Below are 21,425 nucleotides of genomic sequence, written 5' to 3' on the forward strand. Positions count from 1 at the left end.
CATTTGAATGTCACATATGCTGTCAAAATTTTTCGTTAACCCAGAATATCCTTTGAACGTATTAAGCCACAGCAACACATAGCAGCTGGACTCACAGAGCTACACAATATTCAAAGACAACGATGAAATTTTGTGCAAGATTGTGAGATGTGGCATATAGCACGAAGTCAGATGTTGTGTTCATGAACGGAATGTCATTGAAAAACAGAACACCATCAGCACATTCTTTGCTATAATTACCATTTCTCAGGCAAAACTACATTTCATCCAACATCTTTAACACTTATAGTTGTTGAAACATTGTGGTTTTTCATATCTGACACACTGTGGGGCTCTATTATTTGTGCTAAGAATATTATGCATAATGCAAAGCACAGAATTTCTACTGCCTAAAGCAAAAGCTCAAGTTTCAAGAAACGCAAGGGCATAGAGGGTACTGAGAAAGTTTTAGATCTGGAAGTCTAATTTTCTATGTAAACTATGTACAAAACTTACTAAAACATTGAAGTGTGGCAGGGGAAAGTACCAGTTAATGTCATAAGAAATAATGAACAGGCCAGTGCTGAAACAGACTGAAAATAAATACTATTTTAAATAGAAAAACGGTATATATAAGACATTATACTGAATGACTGATCATCAATTACTGTACACAATTTATTATATTCATTAAATAGTATTATATGAAAATAAACCAAACATATCTGGATCATGCCACCGTAAAAACTGGCATTTAGACCCTTGTGTCATTAAACAGACATTCTTTGTACTTTACAAAATTTATGCCCAAATTACAGAAGATTTTCATTTACATTCAAGCTTCTGCAAACACTATTAATTTGAGGATGGCTCACTGTAACAGAGTTTATAAAAATAATGTACTAATGTACTGTGAAATAATTATGTTTTGTATGTAACAAAGGGACGGTTTATTTAAAGTAATATTATAATAAGCACTGCTAAAACGTTAATAGTTATTGGCTGTATCCGAAATCGCCCCCTATACCCTTTTCACTATTCCCTACATTAGTCCACTCATACAGTCCACTTGAAGGAGTGAATGAAAATGAGAGAGTGAATTCGGACACTAAGTGCACCGGAAGGATTGCCGCTTTTGCATAGTATTGCTATACTGTTTAACAATCATTTAAAACGGATAGTTCGAGTAGTAAGATTAAAGGATTTATCTTGAACTATGTCAAGGAGTTTACGTATAAACCCTGGTTAAACAATTTAATAATCAATTTACAACGAATTTGTACCCGTGTTGTACGCTGTATTACGCAGTGGAGGAGCGCGTTGTAAAATGAACGGATGGACTGCGGGCGCCATCGTCTGGAGAAACGCGGGAATTCAGTCAGCGCGCGACTCTCACAGTGCATTATGGGTTATCTCTAGCTGTTGAGCGTACATCGGTTGTACACTCGTTTTCGCGGTGCATTGTGGGATTGAATGAGTGCACTCGGCAGGGGCGGATCTACCGGGGTGGCACGGGGTGGCAATTGCCACCCTAAGAAAAAGCCTTGCCACCCCATTTGCCACCCCAGCACTGTCCTAGTGTTCTAAAAATAAAAGAGTTTCCTCGACCGATTTACAGCAGCGACTCTGTATTTTGATGAGATAAAAATAGCGTGCGTCCCAATCATCTATCAGCGTCGCCCTGGAAACCAAGGACGGACAGCTGGAAGAGCAAGTCAGAAGCCAAGCGATCAAGCGAAAACATGCCGGGAGGTTGTCGCTTCAGTCCGCGATGGCTTGAAAACGACAAATACGAATTATGTTTAAAATTAGTAGTCGGAGCTCGGCTATTGTGTTTTCCTGTCGGGCTACCAAAATGTTTCACCAGCCTTCCCGACGGACTATCGTAAAGTAGAGGGCTCCTGCGGGTTCTAAACTCCTCAATTTAGTTGTATCAAATTTAAGGCCATAAAAAGTTTTAAATACGTTAAATAGAATAAGAAAATGCTTAAATATAATTTTAAGAGGTCTCAGTTGGGGACGGAAAGACGAGAATCGCGATAGGGCTGGATAAAACTTCAAAAGGCAATGATGTCATTGAATAAATATGCGCGCTGCAAGTTTCAAAAAAGTCAAAACGCAGCACGGATGTCAATTTGCAAATTTTCAGATGTTTATAGTCAGATTATTGCAAATATCGACCCACGTTTTTATGCAACAAACACATAGAGTTGTAAATGTGAAACAAATTAATGTGCTTTCTAAAAATCGAAACAATTAAGACAGTAATATTTATGTTTTAAATAAATATAATCAAATATTTACTTGATTTATCCCTTTTAAATGTATAAAGGCTGAAATGCCATTGTATAAGACGTTTTGTTTTTGAAAAAATCTGAATTATAGCCTAAGTCATGTCATTTTATGGCTTAATACAGTATGTTACATTGTCCAACCCCACTCATACTGTGTTCATTTTACTTGTGCAGCTCTTAAAAAGGGTCATACATTGCCCTAAATTGATATTTTAAAATTCTGCAGATGCACTGTAAATAGTGAAAAAAAAAAAAAATTCTTCATATTTGTTTGTTTGTGTATTAAAAATATTTTTGATTGCCATTTAGATCTGATTTTCTATATTTAAAAATATTGTCTTTTTTTATTTGGGCTAGTTAAATTAATGTTATAATTAATTTTATAGCTTCTTTTTGACCACCTTTTAGTACTTTTAGGCTAAAATGTGAAATGTATTTGTGAAAAACTTGTTTTTGAACTGCAAGTTTTAGAATTTTAGTTTAGTATCGTTTTTTACAGTCATTTTATACCAGTCATTAATATGTTACCATAGACATTGCCCTACCCCACTAATTCAGTATTACTTTTATTTGTGCAGGTCTTAAAAAATACAAAAATAAAAATACTGGAGATACTCTGTAAATTATATTAATTAAATATTTTAAATTATATAATTTGCATACTGTATGTTGGCTATTTATATTAGGCAATGTTATATGCAATCCAGACAGTTGTTTTTTAATAGCACAATAACATCAGTTTTAAAATGAAGAACTCATGTATGTGAACATGTCATTTACCACAGTGCTGGAAAATCTTGAAAATGCACCTTGAAAGTGCTTGAATTTGACGTGTGAATGGTTAAATAAACTGTTGGTCATAACCTTGTTATTTAGTTTTCGGTCCAAATTTGTTGGTTTGTTAAAAAAGAAGAGATACTTGGATTTAAAGGGACTTTTGTTGCTTTACTTGCACTAAAATTATTGAATTTGTTTTCATGTCTCCTCCAAGATATTTGAATACTTTAAAAGGTCATTTTGTTGCTCTTGTTGCACTGAATACTGTGTTTTATTTTATTCATTTTGAAGATATTTGTTGGTGATTTAAATGTGGTTTCTGTATATTTATTATGTGTTTTTTACTTAAGGAAACTTGATCCACTGAGACTTTGTATCCATATGCAGTCTGCATTGTTTGTCATGCTTTGTAAATTAAACTTGGCATAGACTTAAACTTGCTACAGGTTTGCATAGAACTCAGTAAAGAGAAGTTAAATATACCATACCATCTAATTAAATCTGACTTTCCAATCCAGATATCAGGTTCAAGTCAATCACACATCAGCTTTTATTTAATTTTTATAGGACAATGTAAAAATGTGCACCCTGGTGTATACACCGAATAAGAATAGTGTTCCTTGAATCCACAAAAAAACATGCAAGGATGCTTGCTTCAGTGTTGCCACCCCTCATAATTTTCATGCCACCCCCTTGCCACCCCATGAATAATTTTCTAGATCCGCCCCTGGCACTCGGGAACATTCACTATGGTTTCGAACACCACTTAAAATGGCTGTCCCCTCAAATAGTGCCCTATTTGAGGGTATAGGGGGCGATTTCGGATACAGCCATTGTCTTTTATGACAGCTTCTCTGAGTCGCCAATATAGCTGACCAGTTTTATTTTGTTATTGCTAGTAGTGTATGCCTAAGTAGTCTAAATGAACAGTGTGTATTAATATTTGTGTTACCTGCAGATATCCCCGTTTATTTGTCAGAAAAAGTCAGCAGGAAACGTGTTATGAGCGTTGACTTGTAAAAGCACCGGGGCTCCCTGCTGAAAAAAACAGCATATGCTGGTTAGGTATGTTTTGATGCTGGGATGCTGGTTTTAGCTGGTCATTTGCTGGTTTATGCTGGTCCTTGACTAGCAACATGACTAGCAGAAACAAGCAAAGGACCAGCATAAACCAGCAAAGGACCAGCATTAACCAGCAAAGGACCAGCATTAACCAGCAAAGGACCAGCATTAACCAGCTAAGGACCAGCATTAACCAGCAAAGGACCAGCATTAACCAGCTAAAACCAGCATCCCAGCACCAAAACATACCTAACCAGCATATGCTGTTTTTTTCTTTTGTCAAAAACTACAAATCGTACGTCCGCGTTTTTGTATTCCCGCTTACGAATAGTCTAATCGAGCCCAGTGCATTATGGGTGTTGTAGTTTTCCTACCTTTTTCGCCACAGCCCGTTTTCTGGAGTGAAAATTACGAACAAAAAATGCTTTTGTGCTGCCATAAGCAGCCAACTTTATTAAAACCCCATCTTGCCAGCGGTGAATTACCCTTTTAAAGGAAACCTAACTAAAGCAACTTGAAGGTAGTTTAAAAGCGAAACAGTGATTAAGGATGAGCTTTGGATGATACAGAACTGTTAACAAGTTAGGATAAATCAAGCTTATCGTTGTAAATGACCATATAATAATTGAAAGCGTTTACAAATACAAATAATACCAGTCAAAATGAAATAGTAGTGAAACTACAACAAATTATTATAGCTAATAAGCCATCCAAAAATGTTTAACCTATTAAAAAAAACAATAGAGACCATCACAGAAGTTAATGGGTTTACTGGTTGTAACGGGAATTGTGCTGGTTTTAATGAAAACTGTAATGGTGCCTGTTGGTCTCTACTGGTAATTGGTCACCTTCTGTTAAAATTTCTGTGACGGTTTCTATTGTTTTTTTTTTTTGCAGGGTAATGCAAGTTTTCCTAAATGTTTTGGTGAATAAAGTATTTAGGTACCTCCTGCAGGTACCTAAAAACTCTCAGGTTATTGTTTAATATATTTGACACAGTATTAGAGTATTAGACCATTTAGTTTAGTATTCAGCTTTCAGTATATTGCTCTCAGTGGACCCATTATTTCATGCATGAATAATAACATTCTAACTCAAAGCCATCTGAAGAATATAAAATGTCATATCTTGTTGTGAAGAGGGGATACATTTTGCTGGAGTGAGCAAAAATGTAGAGGATAATTTCAGGAGGTTGAAAATTGCGGCGGTTAATCTGGCAATCTTTCTCTCCGGAGACGTGGAGTTGCTAACAGTTCATCCACAATAACACTGTTAAACGTTTAATTTTCTGCTATCAGCCAAAGTGAAGGAGCCTCAGTACACGTAAAAATTCAAGACCCACTTCATCTCCATCTTCACCCAGTAATCCCTCTGTGTGTTCTCTGAAAATCAGCCCACAAAGTGAAGATAATGCGGAGTGTATTTTACAGGTCTATTTCCAATGCTGCAAGACTCCTGAATTCAAGGACACCCACTGAGTATTTGTATTAGATCTAAAGTCAAGCTGAAACAAGTGGACGTAACCCTTGAAGCAAGGACGTGGGTCCCACGCAGATACAGTATGCTTCCGAAATCTGCAAAGAGTTTTCTAAAGAATTCACTTGTTATCGTGGACCAGATGAGTCAAGGGCGTTCCAGGAAATATAACACGGTGAGGAATGTGGAGAAGGTTTTGCTCCAAATCTGTGAAAATCCAAAACCTGTACCTAGTTAGGTGCCCAGTTTGAAGCAGATCATCTTAGTGGCTCGAGGTGTGACGTGTTTTTACCCAGGCGAACGTCCTATCAATCTTCTGTCCGGCACATTCTGTGTTCTTTGTGATTCAAAACAGAAGCATAATATATCATCTCACATGATGGAATCAGCAATTCAGAACAAGCTACAGTTTTTCTTTTTCTTTTGAGATTTTATCAACTTACAGAAAAACATACACTATTATATACAGTCAAGCCCGAAATTATTCAAATTCTGACTTAAAGTTACTTTTATTCAACCAGCAAGTTTTTTTTTGACCGGAAATGACACTAAGATAAGATGATGTACAAGAGGCATCATTGTGAAAAAAAATATTACTCACTTTTATTTACATTTGAACAAAAAGTGGCGTGTCCAAAATTGTCATACCCTTCTCAATAATCAATAGAAAAGCCTTTTTTGGCTATTACAGCAATCAAGCGCTTCCTATAATTAGTGACCAGCTTTTTGCATGTCTCCACTGGTATTTTTGCCCATTTATCTTTAGAGCTGAGCTCCAACTCTTTCAGGTTGAAGGGGTCCCCTTGCCATCACCCTGATCTTTAGCTCCCTCCACAGATTTTCAATGTTGCCACCAGCAGAGCCCAGATTCATCAGGATGGCCTTGGTGGAGATCCTTGGATTCTTTTTTACCTCTCTCACTATCCTCCTGGCCAGCATAGGTGTCACTTTTGGCTTCCGACCACGTCCTCTGAGATTTTTCACAGTGCCCTTTCCTGACTTGTGAGCAGCCACAATGCGCAGCCGTAGGTCCTCAGTGAGCTCCTTTGTCTTAGCCATGACTGTCCACAAACCAACAGCAGAGAGCTCCTGTTTTTCACCTCTTGAGTTGATTAAAACAGCTGTTCCCAATGAATCAGAGTAATTAGGATGCTTTAGAACAGCTTGGACTATTCGGAATGGTATAGAACTTTGGATTTTCCCATAGACTGTGACAGTTTGCAAAAGGGTATGAATAATTTTGGACATGCCACTTTTTGTTCAAATGTAAATTAAAGCTGAGAAATATTTTTTTTACACAATGATGCCTCTTGTACATCGTCTTATTATATTTTGGGAGAGGCCTGTGACATTTCCGGTAAAAAAAAAAAAAAAAACTGTTTGAATAAAAGTAACTTTAAATCAGAATTTGCTAGGGGTATGAATAATTTTGGGCTTGACTGTATATGGGTTCTTACAATTTACATAAATTAGTGATTATAGGCTACATTCAGCTTTGTTGTTTCTTTCTTAATTATGTAGATAATAAAACAAATAAATACAATTAAAGGATAAGTTCACTTTCAGAATAAAACATTTCTGATTTCCTGATAATTATTAACCCCTATGTTATCCAAGATGTTCATGTCTTTCTTTCTTTAGAGAAGAAGAAGAAGAGAAGAAATTAAGGTTTTTGAGGAAAACACTCCAGGATTTTCTCTATATTGTGGACTTTAATGAGGATTAGCAGGTTGAAGGTGCAAAATGCAGATTCAGCGCAGCTTCATAGGGCTTTACATGATCCCAGCCGAGGAATAAGGGTCTTATCTAGCAAAACGATCAGTCATTTACTAAAAAAAAAACAATTGTATACTTTTTAACCACAAATGCTTGTCTTGCACAAGCTCAACCTCAAGCATTACGTAATTACACACGTGTGACATATGCAGAAGTGGTAACAGAGTGATTGTGCAAAGAAAGTCAAATGCAAAATTGCAAAAAAAGGTAAAACAATGATGTCGGACAACTTTGTAGATGGAAAAGTATTTCACACAGATGAAGTGAAGACGTCTGTGTGCATCGCAGGGCTAGTGCAAGATGAGCATTTGTGGTTAAAAAGTATATCCTTTTTTTTGTAGAAAATGACTGATTGTTTCACTAGATAAGACCCTTATTTCTCAGCTAGGATCGTGCAGAGTCCCTTTAAAGCTGCACTGAAACTGCAATTTGGACCTTCAACCTGCTGATCCCTATTCAAGTCCGCTATATGGAGAAAAGTCCTGGAATGTTTTCCACAAAAACCTTTTTTTCTGTTTGATTGAAGAAAGAAAGACGTGAACATCTTGGATGACATGAGGGTGAGTAAATTCAGGAAATCAGGATTTTTTTTATTCTGGAAGTGAACTTCTTTAAATGAAATTAAAAAATACAGATTGTTTTGCTTATGAATTAGTTTTGTGTACCTGCATTGCAGAAGTTGTAGCACTGGGCATCACTGTAGTCTGCACATGCGCAGCGATGAAGTACCATTCCTTCTTTCCCACTGGAGCGTCTCAGTCGCTGAGGGCTGCGGTAACTGGACATGCCATACGGAACTGTGCGCCTGCAGACAGCACAGACATGAGCTCTTATTTTGGACATTTTATGATTTTTAATATATGAAATGAATTCAGGAATTTCGTAAAAGAATAGTTCACTCAAAAATGAGAATTCTGTCATTATTTACACACTCTTGTGTGTCTAAACCTAGTCTCAGCCTCAGACGTCTGATGCATATGGTACACTTAACTGGAAACACTTCAGGAATGTCGAAGTCGTCATCTGATTAGTTGAATTTGATCGGATTTCCAGGAGACGCGAGTGTCGCGTTTATTTTCGGTCCGCCGGGAAACAAAGCGCAGACTGATTTACTCAGTGTTTTGCTAAGGGGTGCTTATGCAGATGCCATTGTTGTTATACACTTTTGCAACGTTTGCGAACAAATGACTGACTTACTGCTTGTTCTCCCTCTTCTTCTTTAACTTTCAATGCTGGTTATTTGAATGACTGACTTGTTGCACGCCATTGTGTTGTTCTGGGGACATTTCCACACCCCTAAAAGTGACGCTGAACGAAGCGAACTGTGATTGGTTGTATGACATGTCAGTCAAATGGCCTTATGGGCGGGCTTTGGCCAATGAAAGCTGCCATGGATTCCTTTAGCCGTCAGTCTGAAGGTCTGGCTACACGAGACTAGTCTAAACCTGTAAGACTTTGGTTAATCTTGGAAACACAGATTAAGATATTTATAATGAAACGTGAGAGGTTTCTGTCCCTCTATTGAAAGTTAAGGTACCTAAAATTTAGAACAGGGTTGCCCAAACTCAGTCCTGGAAGGCCGGTGTCCTGTAGAGTGTAGCTGCAACTTGCATCAACACACCAGCCAGGAAGTTTGCAGTATGCCTAGTAAGAGCTTGATTAGCTGGTTCAGGTGTGTTTAATTGGGGTTGGAACTAAACTCTGCAGGACCGTAGCCCTCTAGGACTGAGTTAGGGTACCCCTGTCTTAGAAGATCCAAACAGGTTATAAAGGCTGCAAAACAAATCTATACGAACAAAGCCATATCCATATTCAGCAGTTTCATCAAAAGAAGTTCATCAAAAGAAATTAATTTTTCTCCATATTGTGGACTTCAACGGTGATCAGAGGGTTCAAAATCCAAGTTGCAGTTTCAATGCAGCTTCAAACTAGACGACCCCAGCTGAGGAATAAGGGTCTTATCTACACTGTACACTGTGCTAATTAGTTGGGCTTACTTAAAAAAAGCATGTAAACCAATTGCCTTAAAAAAAACTAAGTAAAGTCAAATAGGAATAGTATGTTGCACTGACAAATGCTCAGTATAGTTTACTTACACAAGAGTTCTAGTAACTAAAAAAGAGCTGTAGGGGGTACTTAATCCTTTACTTTAGGTTTATTCTTGCACTCTGTTTTACTGTTGTTTTTGTAAATGCTTACAATTAATAAAAATTTTAATGAATGAAAAAATGTAATTGTTACCATTGTTGTGATTCACTTGCTGTGACTCCAGCATATTACCACAAATATTAAAAGGATTAAAGGACTTTTTGAAGTCAGCTTATGTGATGTTCTCTCAAATATTTCAGGTGTATTGAATATTCAATATTCAGGAAACGAGTGAATGTAACTAGTGAAAAATAACTGCAGTCATGGATGGAATGAGTGAAAAAACTATTAAGAATTGCCCCACCTCAAAAACTTTTCTTCTCTTGTTATTTTGCACATTAGAAACATATTAGTGCACTGCTGCATCTCATTGGTTCCTTTGTGGCTACTTAAATATTTTAAGCATGCCTCACTCAAAGAAGTAAGTAAATTGTTTTTTTTTTAATTATCTGTAACTTAAGAAGTTGTTTCGCTAGATAAGACCCTTATTCCTCAGCGGGGATCATCGAGAGCCCTTTGAAGCTGCATTGAAACTCCAATTTGGACCTTCAACCCATTGGCTCCTATTGAAGTCCAGTATATGGAAAAAAATCCTGGAATGTTTTCCTCAAAAAACTTAATTTCTTTTTGACTATAGAAAGAAAGACATTAACATCTTGGATGACATAGGGGTGAGTAAATTATCAGAACATTTTTATTCTGGAAGTGAACTAATCAATTTGTGTTTCCAAAATTAACCAAAGTCTTAAGGGTTTGGAACGACATGAGGGTGAGTAAATGATGACAGAATTCCTTTAAGAACCATTTGTAATTTAAGAGAAATTAAATTGAAATGTTACTTTGCGAATTTGGTTTTGAAATGACAAAATGAAAGAATAATAATAGGTCAAATGTCGCTAATAAATGGGTTAAACATGTTACCATCTGTTTCTTGTTTACTCAGAGGTCAAAACTTTGCTTTGGAAATCCCTATGCCAACCACTACAAATTCAAGACCGACTCTGGAATGATTTACAGCATTCATTACCGCATTTAAAATGTGGTTGTCGTTCCTGATACATTCCAGTGTGAATGTGTCCTTTCTGTTCAGTATGTTGCACTTGGAATGCGCTGTACTTGCCTTTCATCTTAAAAAGAACATTTTATTGTTTAATAAAAACATTGTGCTGTCATGACAACTTTAGTTTGCCTATGAATAATATATTAAGCCGTTGTGCCCTTTTCTCTTGTGCAAAAATATTCAGAACCGTCTCGTTTGGTTGGCATTGTTTTTGAGACAACAGGTGGGCTGGTAAATCATGGTGAAATGTAGTTTTGATGGTGTATAAGCAGAGAACGAAGACATAAGAGATAAGCCAGAGTTTTACAATCATGCCAAACAGATTATTAAAATTTAAATCACACTGCATACAGCACATGTTGGGCTGAACGCACCCTGGCATACGAAACAGATGAACACTGTCCAGTCAGATCTAACAATCTGTTATGACTAATTGCACAAATATTTCAATGGACTTCAAACAGAAAACACAAATGGTGCTTTGACCAAACCAGTTTGAAGAGAACATACTGTTCAACAGTTTGGTGAGATTTTTCAAGTCTCTTATGCTCAACATTTATTTGATCAAAAAAAGTGAAATGTTTTTACAATTTAAAATAAGTTTATTCTATTTGAATATATTTTAAAATTTAATTTATTCCTGTGATCGAACTAAATTTTCAGCATCATTACTCCAGTCTTCAGTGTCACATGATCCTTCAGAAATCATTCTACTATGCTGATTTGATGCTCAAGAAACATTTCTGATTATAAAATGTAATAATAGTTATTATTATTATGCTGTAAACAGTTGTGCTGCTTTATATTTCTATAGAAATATTTTGTAAAATTATATAGTAAATGACTTTGCTGTCACTTTTGAAAAAAAAAAGCTTTTAAACCAAAATCTTTAAATGCTAGTGTACTTTATATAGCTCACAAAAATGTAAATTCTGTCATCATTTACTCACTTTGTCAATTCAAACTGGCATGACTTTCTTTCCATTGTATGAACAAAACAAAAAGAAAAAACAGTCAGACATTTCTCAAAATGTTTTCTTTTATGTTCCACAGAAGAAAGAAAGTCATACAGGTGAAAAATCCCTTTATATCTGTTATGTTTAATTATTGTTCAGCCACTATTTTTTAAATTCTGTCATTATTTACTCACTCTATGTCATTTCAAACCTGTATGACTTTCTTTCTATTGTGTGAACAAAACAACAAAACAAAATACCGTTTATGTTCCACAGAATAAAGAAAGTCGTACAAGTGAAACATCCCTTTAATCCCTGTTATGTTTTTATTATTATCCAAGCACTAAAAGAAACTTAAAAGGTAGAAAAGCTAAAAGACCTGTCTTACTTACTCTGTCGTTTCAAACCTGTATGACTTTCTTTCCTATTAATAAAAACTAGGGCTGTCAGTGAATTAAATTTTTTAATTTAATTAATTACATGATGTTTCGATTAATTCATCGAATTAATCGCAAACTAAATTTGGCTGTGAAAATACCCACAAAAGCTACTATTGTGTTAAATGAGAAAGTAGCAAGTAGACATTGCAAATAGTAGCTTTAGAAATAAATATTCTATTTGATTCAGCATAAAATTTGGGCTGCATTGACTTAATGTAAATCATATGTAACATAAAAGAAGATAATTTGAGAAACATCTCAGTATTTTTTGTTCATACAATGAAAGTCATTGGTAACCAAAATAGCTTTGTTACCAGTCTTCAAAACACCTTCTTTTATGTTCCACAAAAGAAAGGTTTGAAACAACTAGAGGTTGAGTAAACAATGTCACAATTTAACATTTTGGGTTAACTATCCCTTTATGTTTTTATTTTTATTAATATTATTTTTAATGAAATTATACTCTAAATAAGAAACTAAATCTGCCAGCAGGTGGTGGTAAATGTCTTTATGAGTCATTCATTCCATTCGTTAAAAGGCAGCATCATTCTCTTTATGATTGGGCTTGGATTCATTCAGAAACTAAACACCGCTGAGTTTCTCGGAGATGCGCAACAATTCAAAGGTATGTTCTCTGCAAAATTAAGCAAAACACATAATATTGTGTTTAAAATTTAACACAACACCAACTTCCTATTTACTGAACTGTTGTATAAAATCACATTTACGCTTGTGACTAATCGGGACAAAATCAACACTCGTGTCATATTGCTCTTGCTGCCAGTGTGCTATCGTGTGATATTTGATATTTATAAATATGAGACTATGAGAAGATATTCAAGATATATGAAAATATTTTGAATTCTAAGGGCATACAGTCAAGCCCAAAATTATTCATACCCATGGCTAATTCTGACTTAAATTTACTTTTATTCAACCACCAAGTTTTTTTTTTTGACCGGAAATGACACAGGATTCTCCCAAAAGATAGTAAGACGATGTACGAGAGGCATCATTGTGGGAAAAAAATATTTCTCAGATTTGAACAAAATTTGAACAAAAATTTTGAACAAAAAGTGGCATGTCCAAAATTATTCATACACTTTGCAAACTGTCAGAGTCTATGGGAAAATCCAAAGTTCTACACCATTCCAAATAGTCCAAGCTGTTCTAAAGCATCCTAATTACCCTGATTCATTGGGAACAGCTGTTTTAATCAACTCAACAGGTGAAAAACAGAAGCTCTCTGCTGTTGGATTGTGGACAGTCATGGCTAAGACAAAGGAGCTCACTGAGGACCTGCGGCTGCGCATTGTGGCTGCTCACAAGTCAAAACACACAGCAAAAGTGGTGAAAAAATGGTTAGCAGACAAAAACATTAACATTTTGCAGTGGCCCAGCCAGAGTCCCGATTTAAATCCAATCGAGAATCTGTGAAGGGAGCTAAAGTATGAATAATTTTGGACATGCCACTTTTTGTTCAAATGTAAATAAAAGATGAGTAATATTTTTTTCCACAATGATGTCTCTTGTACATCGTGTTATTATATTCTGGGAGATGTCTGTGTCATTTCTCTAAAAAAAAACTTGCTGGTTGAATAAAAGTAACTTTAAGTCAAAATTTGCCAGGGGTATGAATAATTTCGGGCTTGACTGTAACTGCTCTTGTGGATTTGTTGCCCTGCATTATACTTGTCAACAGTAAACTATATGAAATATAAGATGACTTACAGATTTTGGGGCGGGCCAGTGCGTCAACTGCCTTATAATATTTTAACTACGTTATTTTTTCTTAACTAATTAATTAAGTTAATGCATTAAACTAACAGTACTAAAACCCCAAAACAAAACAGTGAGACACTTCTCAAAATATACAGGTGAAAAAATCCCTCTGAAGTTAACAAAAGAAACCTGTTATATTTAAAACAAAGCTGGAATTGCATTGACGCTGAGTTGGAGATAAACCACAAGAGACTGCCTCTAGTGATGGGTTAGAACAAGAGCCAAAAATCTTTCTGCAGTCTCATCTGGGAAAGCGTCCATGCACTTTATATGAGCTTCTCTCTGATCTCCAGCCACTCTCTTCAGTACTCTCTTTCTTAACGCATGCCTCTCATCTCACATCATAAGTGTTTGCTCTCATGTTGACCATTTGGTTTTAGTGCGGAGCCAGAAGTCCGAGCTGAATTCCTGAAGGATCGCCTGTCAATATCAATGATGAGTGATGTGCCGCAACACATTGTAAGTCATTGTTTAAATAGCTCAGCGTCAATCTGAATCACTCTACTAAAAGTCCTGTGGCGATCTCTCATGTATTCAGCTAAATAGCGATAGCTCATTCATGCCTGCACGTTGTGATATTTGTACTACTCAATATATCTATATTTAAAAATATATTTTAATCATGTGTTTGCTGTGTATGGAAAGTTGTTGATTTGCTTTGGGGATGACCTCATTTTAATACTTTTAGGTATTCTTGTGAGCCAAATGGTCACTAAACTGGGTTTATTTTAAATGATATATATACTGTTTGTGCTGGCTGTCAAGATGTGATCTTATTCAAACTCTAATTTTTGAGAATCCGTTGCTTCTATTGCATCAGCACCATGGACAGTAACCATCACCATGGAAACACAGTCACATCAAAATATGATTATGGTAAGTATTGCAGAAACGTAAGTTGGTCCTCTATGTGCAATATAAAGAGCAGACACCATTAAATCAATGACACTCCTCCGGTCTGCTCAGGTTTAACTACGCATCCATCAAAATACTAACATTTATTAAGTCATGGTTGAATTGTAAAATATCATATACGTTTCCTAAGTTTGAAAAGTTTTAGATCGGAGAATGTTATTCGACCCACTTATTTGACCTAAAATACAGCAAAAACAGTAATATTGTAAAATATTTTCCTAATATATTTTAAAATGTAATTTATTCCAGCCTTCAATGTCACATGATCCTTCAGAAATCATTACATCAAACATTTATTATTATTATTATTATTATTATCAATGTTGAAAACAGTAGAATGTAGGAATTCAAGAAGTTAAAAAGAACAGCATTTTAAGATTTTTTTTTAAAGAAATTAAGAGAACACTTTACACTTTTCTGTTAACATTAACTAACATGAACAAACAATGAACAATACATTACACTATTTATTAATCTTTGTTAATAAAAAATATAGTCATTTATTGTTTGTTCATGTTAGTTCACAGTGCATTAATTAATGTTAACAAACAATGTATGATTTTAAAAATGGATTAGTAAATGCTGAAATTAACATTAACTAAGATTATTAAATGCTGTAGAAGAATTGTTCAGAATGATTATATATATATATATATATATATATATATATATATATATATATATATATATTACAATAATTAAAATTCAAATAATAATATAAATTTAATTTAATATAATATACTAATATGTAACAAATATTATTAATTTTTATAACACTGCAAAAATGTTTTTCTTACTTACTTTCATAAAAAACAAGTCAAAATTAGTTTTTGCTTAGAACGAGCAAAATAATCGGCCAATGGGGTAAGCAAAAAAATCTTATTTTAAACAGAAAACAAGATTATTTTGCTTACCCTCTTGGAAGATTATTTTGCTTGTTTCCAGCAAAACGCAGTTAATTCTGATTTTTTTTCTTTTTTATGAAAAGAAGAAAATCCTTCTTGATTTAAGAATTTTTAGATATTTTGGCTGAAAACAAGACAAAAAAATCTAAGTAAGAAAAGCATTTTTTGCAGTGCAGGACTTGTTTTATTAGATGGACACAGATTATTTTTTTTACAATTTCTTTTGAAAATAAATTTTATATACACTTTGTTTTGTAATTGCTTTATAATTGTTGTTTAGTGTACTGCTTTATTGCTTATTTTTTTTTACTGTATAATCTTTGTTTGCCACGAAATAGCCTATAAAGCTGATGTGGCAATAGACTTAAAATCAAATCAAATAAAAAATATGAATAAATATGAATAATTTAAAATGTGGCTAAAATGTTTTTTAAAGTAAAACCTATGATTTAGCAACCTAATAATGAAATGCATAATTTTACGGGCTGTACTGTATTTATTTTTGTCCTTATTTCCCACAGTAATCCAAGCGGAATTACAACTACACAATGTTCTATGACTCTTCTAATATTGGTCCAATAAAATGAAATAGAAAAATAGACAGAACAACCTGATCCAATTACTTTTAAGTACCTCTCAGAGCTTCTGTCCTGAATATAAAGGTCACTGGGTTGAACATTCATCAAGCTACAGCAAACCTGCCTGAACAAAAAACTTGCAAAACAGATTCTTCAGCATGACTGAGAATCCTTGCCCTGATCTTGTGCATGCAATGTATTACTTCCCAAGGGTTCATTTAGTTAACCCCTTATGAGAACAAACCAACAAATACCACATTCAGAGGAGTGAATCTACAGTGTGTTTCTGCAGAATGTTCTACCTTTTACCACAACAGGTTTGTCAGTTGGTAAATAAATTAAAATTGTGAAAACTGTTATTGTTATTTATTATTTTTAAGTATATTGTAACCTATTGTGTTGCTAAAATGCAACATAAGCAAAACAAAATAGAAAAATCATAAACTAAAACATTGAAGTATTAATTAATATATTAGATTTGGTGAAATACTCGTCACTTATTAGTGTCACATCAGTAGACAAATCAATCATCATTTGCAAAGGATCTTGGGAATGATAATGAATGTACTCACTGTGGGGTGTTGATCCAGATGATGCCCAAGTGACAGTAATAAACACATTCCCTGTCCTTAAAGGAGTAGCAAGTGCAGCGCTTGGATCTTGTGCGGGTGTGTGATGCTGAAATGAGCTCTGCTTCTGTCTGCTGATGTAAAACACTGTTTGGATCATCGGAGAAGACTGGAGATGAATGCAGGTCTTCTGTCCTGGATAATGATGCACCTTTAATTAGAACAATAATCCATCATTATTACAGAGCATAGCTAATGTCAAAGCACACTTAATTTACATTGGAATTGCAAAGTGCAATGTGATCCTGGACCACAAAACCAGTCTTAAGTAGCACAGGTATATTTGTAGCAATAGCCAAAAATAGATTGTATTGGTCAAAATTATAAATTTTTCTTTTATGCCAAAAATCATTAGGATATTAAGTAAAGATCATGTTCCATGAAAATATTTTGTACATTTCCTATAATTATGTGGTCCAGAGTTATTTAATTATTATTATTATTAGAACTATTATTGCTATTAATTATTATAATTATTATTATTTTAACTGATTTTACTATTAATATAATAAATAATTTTCATAGTGACAGTTATACTGTGCATGGTTGTACTTAATAATCATGCTCATTATTATGATTTACAATAATGCTTAACAATAAGGTTCCATTAATTAATAATGAGCAATACATTTCACACTATTTATTAGTTTAATCATTGTTAATGTTAGGTAATAAAAATACTACTGATCATTTTTAGTTTAAATGATTACACTGTAACAAGGACACCTTAAAATGTGTAACTTAGAAATGTGTTTAATTTCTGGGCACACAATGAATGCAAAACGAAATAAGCTTAAATTAAATAAAAATTGAAACATCATTTATGTGTGATCTTATGTTCTTTACAGAGATTTACACAAGGTAGCCACATCGCAGTAGTTATTAACGAAAGTCATAAGAACTCCTATAAACTATAAACCCACTCTACTCATGTAAAGCTCGCAAGAAAACAGTGGTTCAGTATAGTTGGAGCACTTACCCACGGTGAAAATGTTTAGCAAACTCGCAATTAACAAAAGAGCATCAAGAAACAGTTTTGCCATTTTGCCAGCGTCCTGTTTAAACGCGCGACCAATATTTATGTGGAAAAATTGTCACGGTATCTGAGTTTCTAAATGAAAAATGACTTCCAAAACAATTCCACTTTAGTCCACAAACCAATTCTGAGTATCATCTTCTTCACCTCTGAAAAAGCTGTGGTGAAAAGGAAAATGAGATTTTTTTTAACTGCCAGACAAAATGTATATTTATAGCGCGTGTTGACACCACCCACTGGTGACCGCGCTCTCACACACACACACACACACACACACACACACACACACACACACACACACACACACACACACACACGAGCGTAGTTTCAGAGGAATAACTAATGCTGTGAAACATGACTGGTCATATCAGCATGATATTTAAAAAAAATCGCACTTAGGAATTTAGGTACGTCCCTTTATAGTTTGATCTTATTGTATATCGATATCCTAAAACAGTCTCTTTCCACTGCAGGAATTTTAGCAACTAATCTTCTTCATCTTTGAGGAATTCGCTCACGTTGGCCTATACCTAGTCCATTATTTATTATGTTACCTCCATAGCTGGAAAACATTAAGGTTGGCCTCTTTTGAAATCCAAGCATTGTTTCTGGTCTACCTCAGGTTTACAAAACTGAAAAATAGTAGTACATTGTGGCTTTTAACAACCCTCACTTTTAAATTGCACCGATCTTGTGTGCACAGTGACTTTTTCTTTTTGGCAATGTTATGTGTCATTATAAGGCATTTAATAAGGTAGTAAAGAAGGAACTCCAATAATCCACTTTTCTTTTTTTAATCTAATTGCTTTTATTATTTTGATATAGTAAGAACAAAAACATATTGTTTAATGTTTTAAACCAATTAAATTTTGTTTTGTTGTTGAATCAATAAAATGTTGTTTTGTTGGTATATAATATATTTTGATTGACCCATTGACATGAAATCATATGTTTAACTTAATAAAATCAGTTCCATTGTAATTAGTCAACATTATTAAACGTTTTTAGTTAACCCCAAAATGAAAATTATCTTGCCATCCAAGATGTAGATGAGTTTGTTTCTTCATCAAAACAGATTTGGAAATATTTAGCATTTGCCAGATGTTGATGAGTTTGTTTTGTTTCCTCATCAAAATAGATTTGGATATTGGAGATATTAGCTAGAGATAATAGTGGATCTTTTGCAGTGAATGGGTGCTGTCAGAATGAGAGTCCAAACAGCCGATAAAAGCATCACAATAATCCACACCACTTCATTCAATCAATTAACATCTTTTAGAGCGAAAAGTTGTTTGTAAGCTGATGTTTGTAAGAACGATGTTGAAAAAAACAGCATATGGTTAAGTATGTTTTGAAGCATGGCAGCTGGTTTAAGATGGCCCTGAGCTTGTTATAAGATAGTTATGAGTTGGCCCTGAGCAGGAGCTAGTTGCTTAGGACCATGTTTTGAAGCATGCAACTGGTTTAAGCAGGTCCTTAGTTGGTCATGAGGTGGTTTAAACCAGTCCTGATCTGGTTATAAACTGGTTATGAGTTGGTCCTGAGCAGGAGCTAGTTGTTTAGGACCATCTAGTATGTTTTGAAACACGGTAGCTGGTTTTAGCTGGCCCTTAGTTGGTCATAAACTGGTTTAAATCGGTCCTGATCTGGTTATGAGCTGGTCCTGAGTAGGAGCTAGTTGCTTAGGACCATTTAGTATGTTTTGAAGCATAGCAGATGGTTTTAGCTGGTTCTTAGTTGGTCATGAGCTAGTTTAAATCGGTCCGGATCTGGTTATGAGCTGGTCCTGAGCAGGAGCTAGTTGTTTAGGACCATCTAGTATGTTTTGAAGCATGGTAGCTGGTTTATGCTGGTCCTGAGCTGGTTATAAGATGGATATGAGTTGGTCCTGAGCAGGAGCTAGTTGCTTAGGACCATCTAGTATGTTTTGAAGCATGGCAGCTGGTTTAAGCGGGTCCTTAGTTGATCACGAGCTGGTTTAGGATGGTCCTGAGCAGGTTATAAGCTGGTTATGAGTTGGTCCTGAGCAGGAGCTAGTTGCTTAGGACCATCTAGAATGTTTTGAAGCATTGCAGCTGGTTTTAGCTGGTTAAAGCTGCTCCTTAGTTGGTCATGAGCTGGTTTAAGATGGTCCTGAGCAGGTTATAAGGTGGTTATGAGTTTGTCATGAGCAGGAGCTGGTTGCTTAATACCATCTAGAATGTTTTGAAGCATTGCAGCTGGTTTCATCTGAGCAGGAGCTAGTTGTTTAGCACCATCTAGTATGTTTTGAAGCATGGTAGCTGGTTTAAGCTGGTCCTTAGTTGGTCATGAGCTGGTTTAAGCCAGTCCTGATCTGGTTATAAACTGGTTATGAGTTGGTCCTGAGCAGGAGCTAGTTGTTTAGGACCATCTAGTATGTTTTGAAGCATGGTAGCTGGTTTAAGCTGGTCCTTAGTTGGTCATGAGCTGGTTTAAGCCAGTCCTGATCTGGTTATAAACTGGTTATGAGTTGGTCCTGAGCAGGAGCTAGTTGTTTAGGACCATCTAGTATGTTTTGAAGCATGGTAGCTGGTTTAAACTGGTCCTGAGCTGGTTATAAGATGGATATGAGTTGGTCCTGAGCAGGAGCTAGTTGCTTAGGACCATCTAGTATGTTTTAAAGCATGGCAGCTGGTTTAAGCGGGTCCTTAGTTGATCATGAGCTGGTTTAGGATGGTTCTGAGCAGGTTATAAGCTGGTTATGAGTTGGTCCTGAGCAGGAGCTAGTTACTTAGGACCATCTAGAATGTTTTGAAGCATTGCAACTGGTTTTAGCTGGTTAAAGCTGCTCCTTAGTTTGCCATGAGCTGGTTTAAGATGGTCCTGAGCAGGTTATAAGGTGGTTATGAGTTTGTCATGAGCAGGAGCTGGTTGCTTAATACCATCTAGAATGTTTTGAAGCATTGCAGCTGGTTTTAGCTGGTTTAAGCTGGTCCTCAGTTGATCATGAGCTGGTTTAAGATGGTCCTGAGCAGGTTATAAGCTGGTTATGAGTAGGTCCTGAGCAGGAGCTAGTTGCATAGTACTGTCTAGTATGTTTTGAAGCATGGCAGCTGTTTTAGCTGTTTTAAGCTGGTCCTTAGTTGGTTTAGTTGGTCATGAGCTGGTTTAAGATGGTCCTGAGCAGGTTATAAACTGGTTATGAGTTGGTCCTGAGCAGGAGCTAGTTGTGTAGGACTATCTAGTATGTTTTGAAGCATGGCAGCTGGTTTTAGCTGGTTTAAGCTGGTCCTTAGTTGGTCATGAGCTGGTTTAAGATGGTCCTGAGCAGGTTATAAGCTGGTTATGAGTTGGTCCTGAGCAGGATCTAGTTGCGTAGGACTATCTAGTATGTTTTGAAGCATGGTAGCTGGTTTAAGCTGGTCCTTAGTTGGTCATGAGCTGGTTTAAGTCAGTCCTGATCTGGTTATAAACTGGTTATGAGTTGGTCCTGAGCAGGAGCTAGTTGTTTAGGACCATCTAGTATGTTTTGAAGCATGGCAGCTGGTTTAAGCGGGTCCTTAGTTGGTCATGAGCTGGTTTAAGCCAGTCCTGATCTGGTTATAAACTAGTTATGAGTTGGTCCTGAGCAGGGGCTAGTTGTTTAGGACC

At 35.5% G+C, this 21,425-nt stretch overlaps 1 protein-coding gene across 1 annotated transcript; it reads right to left on the reverse strand.

The window, feature by feature from the left end:
- Nucleotides 1-3,786: 3,786 nt before the first annotated feature.
- edn3b (endothelin 3b) lies at nucleotides 3,787-17,967 on the reverse strand. Its single transcript, XM_073823711.1, has 4 exons — nucleotides 17,757-17,967; nucleotides 16,721-16,928; nucleotides 8,030-8,169; nucleotides 3,787-5,925 (listed from the first exon to the last, which is right to left on the reverse strand). Exons 1-4 carry the CDS (start codon nucleotides 17,818-17,820, stop codon nucleotides 5,897-5,899), a joined length of 441 nt encoding a protein of 146 aa, XP_073679812.1. The 5' UTR covers nucleotides 17,821-17,967; the 3' UTR covers nucleotides 3,787-5,896.
- Between the last annotated feature and the right edge of the window lie 3,458 nt (nucleotides 17,968-21,425).

Source organism: Garra rufa, chromosome 18, assembly GCF_049309525.1.
Source record: "Garra rufa chromosome 18, GarRuf1.0, whole genome shotgun sequence".
In the NCBI taxonomy this organism is placed as follows: domain Eukaryota; kingdom Metazoa; phylum Chordata; class Actinopteri; order Cypriniformes; family Cyprinidae; genus Garra; species Garra rufa.